The following is a 9,590-nucleotide window of genomic DNA, read 5'->3' as shown; positions in this document are numbered from 1 at the left end:
CAGGGATTGTGGCATGGCCATCCCCCCTGGGGGGTGATTTCTCGCTCTCTGTCTCTATCTATGTCTGTCTGGCGAGCACACGCGCCTAATGGTCCTAGTAGTGTCACTGGGCAGAGCCATGGTCCTCTTGAGCAACCACTGGCTCCTCAGACTGGGGAGGAAGTCAGGCCTTCCAGCTAGGCCAGCACGCAGGCCTGTTCTTCACTGACAGCGTGTATGCGTCCACAGGGAGCCACGCTCACACACTGCCCAGGACCCAGTGGCACCACCCTGGAAGGCAGCATTTCAGTTTTCTTAAGGGTTCTGCCATAGGGCCCATGCACTAGCTGAAGAGAGCTGGGGAAGTGAGAAATCACACCCCTGAGGAAGGCCACGCCACCATCCCTTCACCCCCATTCTCCTCCTGGGATCTCGGACACGTGCACACACGCGCCCGGAATGTTTCTCAAACCATGGGGCCTGGACTTGAGCCGTGCAGCCAGCCGGGCAGGACCCAGCTGCCTTCCCCACACCACCTGCTGGGCCTTACCTCATACCTGCCTTTAAATGAAGAGACCGGATCTCGCGGTTGCCCAGTCTAGCCTGAGCTCATGATACCCTGCCTCGCCCTCCCGAGCGGCTGGGACGACAGCCCGGGCACCCTCCTTCAGGGACTCCCGACATGACAGTCTCCTCCTCCGTCCACCCCACCTAAACCGAGATCTCCTGAAACATAAACCCCTGCAGCACGCTGCACCTCCTCACGCAGACACGGCCTTGCCGTGGGCACTGCAGGTGCCTGGCAGACACCGCGGGAGGACGGCCCAGCCACATCAGGCACGCCTGGACGAGACCGCCGGCTGCTGCTCCTCCCGGTCACAGCACCCAGATCCCCTGGGACCCGCAGGCCAGCTCAGGTTCATTACCTCTGTGACGTCCCCAACGGCCGACAGGTCCTCGTAGAGCCCCATGTTTTCTACAGAAAGCTTCGGAGAAGAGACAGACAACTTGAAAGCAGGCCTAGTCTCGGCCGGGGCAGGCCTGAGGTACACGCGGGTGGGGGACTTGCCTTGAGGTCAGCCAGCCGCGTCTTGGCCAGCGAGACGTAGTCGGTGAGGAGGGAGCGGTACTTGTCTGGAACCAGCGGGGGGTAGAGGATGTGCACCTGTGGACGGGGTCGCGGCGTGGAGAGGCAAAGGTCACTCCGCTCAGCGAGACCAGGAGACATGGCCCCGCAGAGAACGCAGCAGGGCAGAGCCAGGACGGGGGGCTGCCTCCCTCAGCCCTAGGCCAAGACGTTGGGTCCCGGAGAGCACTGTGGGTGCTAGACCACAGAGGGGCGGAGGAGGGGGAGGAACTAGGGCAGTGAAGTGGGGTCGGCCGCTGCCTGTAAGGAGTGTGGTCCTGCCCGCCAACAGCACTCATCCGGGAGGCATTCCCTACCCAACAGAGGGAGGCGTTTTTGGTGTGGTGGAGAAGGTGCTGAACTCCCATGTGGCTGACCACGGTTCGACTCACAGACCTGGTGGCCTGAAAATCAGGCGCGTGCGTGTGTGTTCCCAGGACCCTGAGAGAACGGAGAAAGGACTGCGGCCATCCCAAGGGGTGACTTCTCGCTTTCTGTCTCCCCAGCAAGCACACACACCTCATAGCAACGATCTCTCCAAAAGGCCAACAGGTGGCCTGATGGTCAAGGCACTGGACTCCCATGTGGCTAACTGTGGGTTGAGGGCTGGATGTGGCAGCTTGGTCTCTCACATTCCTTCTGTCTCTCTGGTGAGTACATGTACCCTATAGCAAACTTTATAGAAAATAGCAATAATAATTAAAACTAAACAAGTAATTCTATATTTAAAACAAAAGATGCACAGGGGCCAGCAAGTGGCATGGTGGTTAAGGCATTGAAATTCCCACGTGGCTGACCACAGTTCGAGTCCCATGCCAAGGGGCTTTCTCTCTGTCTTGCTCTGGCAAAACTCATGTAAAAAAAAAATAAAATAAAATAATTCTTTTTTTTTTTTTTAAAAAAAGATGTACAAAGATTAAATGTAATTCAAAAATTGTCAAAAATACATATATTCTTTTTTGGAGAGGTTTTAGCTATAGGGCACGTGCGATCGCCAGACGACAGAGACATAGGGACAGAAAGCGAGAAATCACCCCCCAGGGGGGATGGTCACACCACAATCCCTTCTCCTCCATTCTCCTCTTGGGCTCTTGGGCACACACACGCACGCACACATGCCAGATGTGAATTCAAGCCACCAGGCCCGGGGCTCAAACCAGTCGACTACATGGAGTCTAGTGACCTAGCCATCACGCCAACTGCTGGGCCCGTATATACACGTTAACTAAGAAGCCCGCAGCTCAGGGCGTGAGTAGGGGCTGCCATACGCACCTGCACTCCAGCTGACCTGCGAAGGGAGCCCAGACAGCAACAGGAAGTGACGCCAACGCAGCCCCAAGGACACACTGCTCCAGGCTGGCACCCACACGGCACAGCAGCCGAGCTCAGCGCCCGGGGCTGGCCAGGCACCGCGGCCGAGTCAGCATGCAAGACGCGGTCGGGCAGAGCCAGAGGGGTTGGGGCTCTGCTCACCAGACCCCATGTTTGTGCAGCTCCTGCACCAGGCCGGCAGAGGCCAGGGAAGACCACAGAGGTTGGTCCCTTGGTCACCAAAGCCTCACCCCTCTTTTTGAGATGTTTTTGCTATAGGTCATATGCGTTTGCCAGAGAGACAGAGAGAGAGAGAGACAGAAAGCAAGGAATCACCCCACCCCAGGTGATGGCCACACCACCAGTTCCTTCTCTTCCATTCTCCTCACGGGACTCTGAGCACGCACACACACGTCCACGATGAGTTTCAAGTCACCAGGTCCAGGATTCAAACTGCCAGCTACCATGTGGGAGCCCAGCGCCTTAAACACTATGCCACCCACTGGCCCATCTTGCTCTTCTGGAAACCATGCCTCTCCTGTCTCTGGTGGGGGACTCAGTACGAGAGGTGCGGGCGCCACGCCGTGGTGCTCAGAGCCCCAGCTCCGACCACGGACAGCAAGCATGGACCTTCACGGCCTCCTCCTGGGTGCCATCACACTGCCCGGGTCGGGCCCCAGTGGTGGCCGGTATGGGGGCAAAGGGAGGGGCCTGTGTGGGTCAGCGTGGGTCTGCAGGGGGGAGGGGTGGGGCGCACAGGCCGCGGCTCACCTGCAGGTACCGAGGGGCCTCGAAGGGCACGAGGTCCGACAGGAACTTGAAGAGGAAGACCAGCGCCTTCTTACTGCAGCCATGGCAGCCACGTGTGCTCCCGAAAGACGCCTGGGGAGAGGTGGGTGGGAGCCGGCTGTGGCCAGCGCAGGGCTGGTGGTGCCAGGCCCCAGACTCGACAGTGCTGCTGAAGGGGGGCTGGCAGGTGGTGTGGTGGCTAACGGCACTGGATTCCCACATGGCTGACCATGGTTCGAGAACCAGACCTGACAGCTTGCCTTCTCACTCACAAGCGTGCACTCTCCCACGCTATCCCTCTCTAGTCAAATTAAAATAAAGTTAAATAATTCTTTTTAAATTATTTTATTTCATTTTATTTATTCATTCATTTCAATTTGACCAGAAAGAGACACAGAGCGAGAGAGAGAGAAAATGAGAAAGCAAGTCACCAGACCTGGGACTCAAACCATGATCGGCCACACGGGCATGTCCAGCACCTTGACCACCATGCCTGCTGGCCCCCAAATAATTCTTTTTTAAAAAAAAGAGAGAGGAGGGGGACCAAAGAGAGAGGGACCCAAAGAGAGAGGGGACCAGAAGCAACCCCTGCTTGGCACAGGCCACAGAGGGCCGGCCAGGGCATGGAGGCAAGGGTGTGGGCCCCGCATAGTCAACTATGGTCGAGTCTCGGACTCGAGACTTGAGAATCCCGCCGGGTGCAAGGGTATGTGCCCAGAACCCCAAGGAGCAGAGGAAGGGACTGCGGCATGGCCATGGGGGCGATCTCTCTGGTGAGCACGCACACAATATGGCAAAAATCTAAGATCAGTGACACCAGGCTCTGCATCGACTGAGACGCCCGGAAGCTGACCCCAGGGGGAGGGCCGCCACGAGCCCGCAGAACAGTGACGGTGCTTCCAGGGGCCCCAAGGCCGCGGGCCACTGCCCTGCCATGCTCTTCACTCAGCAGATACACGCAGCTCAGCACAGTGTGCTCCTGTGCACCGACTCCCAGCCACACCCACGCGTGGCCAGGACATGCAGGAGGGGCACCCTCGAGACAAACGGGCAGAGGGCAGCAGAGGGGCGCGTGAGCTCACGGTGCAATAGAGAGCGTGGCTGTAGACGTGGCAGTGGGGCCAGCACTCAGTACATCGGGCAGGAAGGACACCCTAAAGGGCCCGGCCCTGGGCATGTCACACATGAGCCCACAATGGGGCCGGCAGGAGTCACGGTGAAGGTGCTGGACTCCCACGTGCTCACTGCAATTCAAGACCTAGGCCTGGCTGCTGGCTTTCTCACTTTACTCCCTCCTGTCTCTTTCTCTGTTTCTCTCTGGTCAAATAAGTAAATAAAGTTAGAAGTAATTCTTAAAAAAAAAAAGGTGGGGGGGATCAGCAGTTAGCATAATGGCTATGTCACTGGACTCCCATGAAGCTGACTGTGGTTCAAGTCCCAGACCCGGTGGCTTAAACTCATGCCAGGCGCATGTGCATGCATGCCCAAGATCCCAAGAGGAGAATGGAGAAGAAGGAATTGCGGCGTGGCCATCCCCCCTGGGGGATGATTTCTCGCTTTCTATCTCTCTGTCTCTCTGGCAAGCGCATATGCCCTATAGCAAAAACCTCTAAAAAACAAACAAACAAACAAAAACCTGCAAAGAATATCGGCCTGAACGCCCACAGCACCCGAGACCTCAGTCTCTGGAGCCACTAGTCACCAAATGGACCCACACCTGAACAGAGAGCCCATCTGGGTCTGCTCGGAGCACACTCCGCCAGGCAGCTGGGTCTGTTCGGCCCACTCAGGCAGACAGACACAAAAAGCCATCTTTAAAAAAAAATAGGGGGGCCAGTAGACGGTGCGGTGGGTAAGGCACTGGACTCCCCATGACCGACCACAGTTTGAGTCCTGGACCTCGTGGCTTGCTTTCTCACTTTCTCTCTCTGGTCAAATTAAAATAAATAAAATAATTTTAAAAAAAGATATCAGAGAAAAAGGGAGGCGCTGATGGCATCCGTCGCGTGTCTGAGGTGGTCAGGAAGAAACGGTGCCGGAGCACCTGGGAGCAGGAGGCAAGTCGCCCCGTCGGGGAGACAGACCCGGGCTCCCGCCCACTCACCCCCAGTGCCACCCCAGCCCGAGGGGGCCTCACTGCCCTCCAGTAAACTGCCCACACTGAGCCGTCCTCTCCTGGCAGCTTCATCAACTCTTCCTCAGCTTCTCTTTCACTGCAGAGGGCACACGTACTTGCAAGAAAGAGACAGAGAAAGCGACCTCCCGACATGCCACGGCCAGGCTGCAATCGCCTTCTCTATCCTGCTGGGTCTGGGGCTGACACAGAGAAACCCGGCAGGATCTTCACGCACCAAGGCCGGAATTAAACATGCAGACCACATATCGGCCTCCTAGGGGGTGCTTTCATTAAAACCGAAGATACAAACCCCCTACCCCCACCTTCCCAACAGCCCTCATGGACCCAGGGTCCCCACACTGGCTGGCGGGCATTGCTCAGCCCGACTGAGACTGAGGGGCTGGAGGGTCTCAGGATTAGGTCTTTAAAGCCCGGGAGGGCAACGACCAGGCAGGCTGGAACAGCCGTGTGGGCCTCAGAGAACACAGCCACATCCTGGCAGAGAGGGCGAGCCTGGGAAAGCTGCGAAGAGGCAGCGGCACGGCCCATGCAGGCCACTGGCAGGGAGGGGCCAAGCGCCCAGCAGGCGCGACGTCCTTTTCTGTTTCTGCAGTGGGAGACCGAGACATCGTGCTGGGGGTGGCCACAACGCAATCCCTCTCCTGCACTCTCCTCTCAAGGTTCTGGGCACGCATGCACACACGCTTGGTGTGATCAAGCCATCGGGTCTGGGACTTGAACCACGAAGATGGCCATGGGAGTCAGCGCCGTAACCTCCACACCACCCGCCAGCCCCACGTGCCTCCCACGCTTGCTCCTGCACTCCCAAGACCTCAGAACGCTGCAGGGAGAGTCGCTCCTTCCACGCTCTCCTCACTGACTTCACGAATTTCCTCAGAAAAGGATGCAGGCTCTAAGAAAACAGCTGAGACAGAGAAGGGGAAACGCCCAGGGCCCTGCCAAAAGCAGGGAGCCCAGCAGGGCGGTCAGACCGCAGAGACCCCGCAGCCCACTCACACAGCTAAGAGCCTGGGGGCTCCTGAGCTCGAAAGCCAGGCCTGCCGGGAGGAACCCTATGAGGTCTCGAAGACCAGGGCTCACCTTGAACCAGTCGGCGTAGGATAGGGGAGCAGAAGGGCCCTCCAGCGCCACCTGGCGCACGACCAGGAACGCAGTGACGATGCTGTCCACATGGCAGCTCTGCAGCGCGCGCGCCATCAGACGGGCCACCCAGTCTGAAAGAGAACCAGACATAAGCTGGTGGGGCAAGGACGGAGCTCTGCGGGGCAGCCCAGAACCCAGCCAGGGCACCACGCGTGCACGACGCTGACTGACCCCGACATCCCACCAAACGGTACAGAGACAGGCCACCCGACCCCAGGGCAGCACACCGTGGATCAGCTGAACGGCGTCCGGAAAGCAGATGACCAGGGCGGACACGCAGGACAGCACGTGCTGCCAGTGGACCTCCTGTGTCTCGAGGACTTCCTGCAGGTGGCCAACCACCTCCTCTGGGCTCAGCATCACGAAGAGCTGGAATCAAACTTGCTCCCGTCACTGCCGAAGCACCCCAGGGCCAGAGAGGACCTGGCCTCTCATCTCCCACGGAGCCACGGCACCCACGGCCACCTCCTAGCTTCCGTCGGGAGGTGGACATGGAGGGGGCCGTGGCGGTGCAGTCCTCTCCGAGGGGCTCTGCACCCACAGGGGTTCCTCGCCCTGCCCCGAGGAGCAGCTGTCCTGACGCTGGTGGTGGCCAAGGTGTGCACTGCCATGGCCCCTCAGACCAGGACCTGTAACCCGTCAGACCTCGAAGCAGCAGCTCCCGCAGGTGCAGTGCAGCACCCCTACTCACCCTGCGGTACAGAGCTGCGAGCAGGGGCTGGGTCTTGGCAAAGCTCCACTCGTGCTGCCTTTGAACTGCATCAGATGCTGCCAGAGAGAAGTCCGCAGGGGCGACTGTCAGAGCAGTTGGAAGCACTGAGGTGACAATCAGTGAGGCTCAGCACTTCTCTGCTTAACTGCCGACTAACGTGACCAGTCCCACCTTCGACCCGGCTGTCCACTAGTAACCCTTTGTCAAACTTGCTACCATCATCTCCCAAAGCATCGATTTTGCTCCTTTGGACTGCCAATCACCCATCCCGCCTGGGGTGCCTTTGAACGGATGCTCAGGGCAGCAGGTGGGGCCATCGAGGCGGGTGGATCCCATAGCGCAGTGCGTCCCAGGCCCAGCAGTTTGGAAAACACGCCAGCTAAGACCAGCAGATGGCATAACGGTTACATCGCTGGACTCCCACGTGGCTAAGCGTGGTCTGAGTCCCACACCCGGCAGCTTGAAACTCACGCCGGGCACATGTGTGTCATGCTCAAAAATCCCGAGGAGAACAGAGAACGGACTGCCATGTGGCCACCCCTCAGGGGTCATTTATCAGTTTTTGTCTCTCTGGCGAGTACATGTGCTCTATAGTAAAAATACCTAAAAAAAAAAAGGAAAACGTGCCAGGCACATGTGCACGCGCACCCAAACCCTGACAGGAGAGGGAGGCGGCGTGGCCAGCGCCCCAGGGGTGCTCCGTCACAAGCACACACACTCCACAGCTAAACCAAGACTAATCCAGTGGGGCTGGCAGATGTGGTAACGGTCACTTCACTAGACGCCCACCTAGTCGACCGCAGTTCAAGTCCTAGGCCCAGCGGCTTAAAACGTATGCCGGTAAGTGTGTGCGTGCGTGCCCACCCCCCAGGGTGATCTCTCTTTCTGTCTCTCTCTCCAGCAAGGGCATGCACCCTATAGCAAAAATCTCTTCCAAAAAAGAAAAACCAGCAGGTGGCGTGGTGGTTGGGGCACTGGGCACGCCCACATGGCCAACTACAGTTCAAGTCCCAGACTTGGTAGCTGACTTTCTCACTTTCTCTCTCTCTCTCTCTGGCCAAATTAAAATAAATGGGGGGTCCAGCAGATCATGTGGTTAAGAACATTGGACTCCCACATGGCTGACCACAGTTTGAGTCCTGGACTTGGCAGCTTGCTTTCTCACTTTCTCACTCTCTCTCGCTCTGTCCTCTGGTCAAATTAAAAAATAAAGTTAAATAAAATAATTCTTAAAAAATAAATAAAATAGGAACCAGCAGTTAGCGTAATGGCTGTTGCTGGACTCCCACATATTCTGTCTCTCTGTCTCTCTCTGTCTGTCTGGCGAGCACACACGCCCTATAGCGAAAACCTCTTCAAAAAAAAGAAAACAAATAAAGAAATAAAATAAAATCAATGAATAAATTAAATCAAATAAATCATTTTAAAAAGAAAAACAAAAATAGTAATGACCATCACACTGCACTTTTTTTTTTTTTGGAGAGGTTTTGGCTATAGGGCGTGTGCGCTCGCCAGACAGACAGACAGAGAGAGAGACAGAAAGCGAGAAATCACCCCCCAGGGGGGATGGTCACGCCGCAATCCCTTCTCCTCCATTCTCCTCTCGGGATCTTGGGCACACACGCACACGTGCCCGGCGTGAGATTTAAGCCACCTGGTCCGAGACGCGAACCGCGGTCGACTACGTGGGAGTCCAGCGACATAGCCATTACGCTAACTGCTGGTTCCCCACACTGCACTTTTAAGAATTATTTTATTGGGGGCTGGCAGGTGGCGTGGAGGTTAAGGACACTGGACTCCACGTCTCACTCTCACAAAGGAAATCAGAGCCAAGAATAAAGAAGGACCGTTACCTCCTAGTGAGAGGAGACTCAGAGAGCAGCCTCACGAGCGACAGCCGGAGCCCTAAAAGCACCTGCACGGCCAGGACCCGAGCGCCCGTCAAGGGAGGGCAGCCCGAGAAGGCAGAGGTAACACTGCACCGGGACGCCAGCCTACCTTTCAGGACGGGGCTGTGGGTAAGGATCTGTGTCAGGGAGTGACTGCAAAAGCGCTTGGGCGTCTCCGCTGGAATTATACCGCTGTACACGTGTGTGCTGAACACGCCGAGCCTGAGCACAGAGTAAGGGCCTTAGGACAGGGTGCTCTCGTGTCTGGGACCTCAAAGAACTGGGGCTCACAGGTCCAGCCCTGCTCAAAGCCGTGAAAGCACATTATTTGCTCAGACAGCGCAGCCCGACTTCCCGTGGAACCAAGGATGTCATCTCAGCAAGAACACTGAGGACAGGTTGGGCCTGCACACCCACAGCAGCCAGGGCACCAGTAGGTTGGGGGACTGGAGGCCACCAGGACAGACAGGTCCAGCAGCTGCCAAACCGCCTCTCAGTCCCACC

At 57.3% G+C, this 9,590-nt stretch overlaps 1 protein-coding gene across 1 annotated transcript in view; it reads right to left on the bottom strand.

Moving 5' to 3' along the window:
* Positions 1-9,590, bottom strand: part of FANCA (FA complementation group A) — a 62,043-nt gene that overhangs the window by 29,986 nt on the left and 22,467 nt on the right. Inside the window, 7 exon segments of the mRNA XM_027773436.1 lie at positions 906-965; positions 1,049-1,144; positions 3,188-3,298; positions 6,423-6,556; positions 6,713-6,854; positions 7,177-7,253; positions 9,196-9,308. Of these exon segments, the coding sequence (XP_027629237.1) occupies positions 906-965; positions 1,049-1,144; positions 3,188-3,298; positions 6,423-6,556; positions 6,713-6,854; positions 7,177-7,253; positions 9,196-9,308 (733 nt within the window).

Source organism: Tupaia chinensis, unplaced genomic scaffold (genome assembly GCF_000334495.1).
Source record: "Tupaia chinensis unplaced genomic scaffold, TupChi_1.0 Scaffold000355_1, whole genome shotgun sequence".
Lineage (NCBI taxonomy): Eukaryota > Metazoa > Chordata > Mammalia > Scandentia > Tupaiidae > Tupaia > Tupaia belangeri.
Note: the sequence above shows the minus strand (reverse complement) of the source record. Positions and strands in the feature narration are given on the sequence as shown.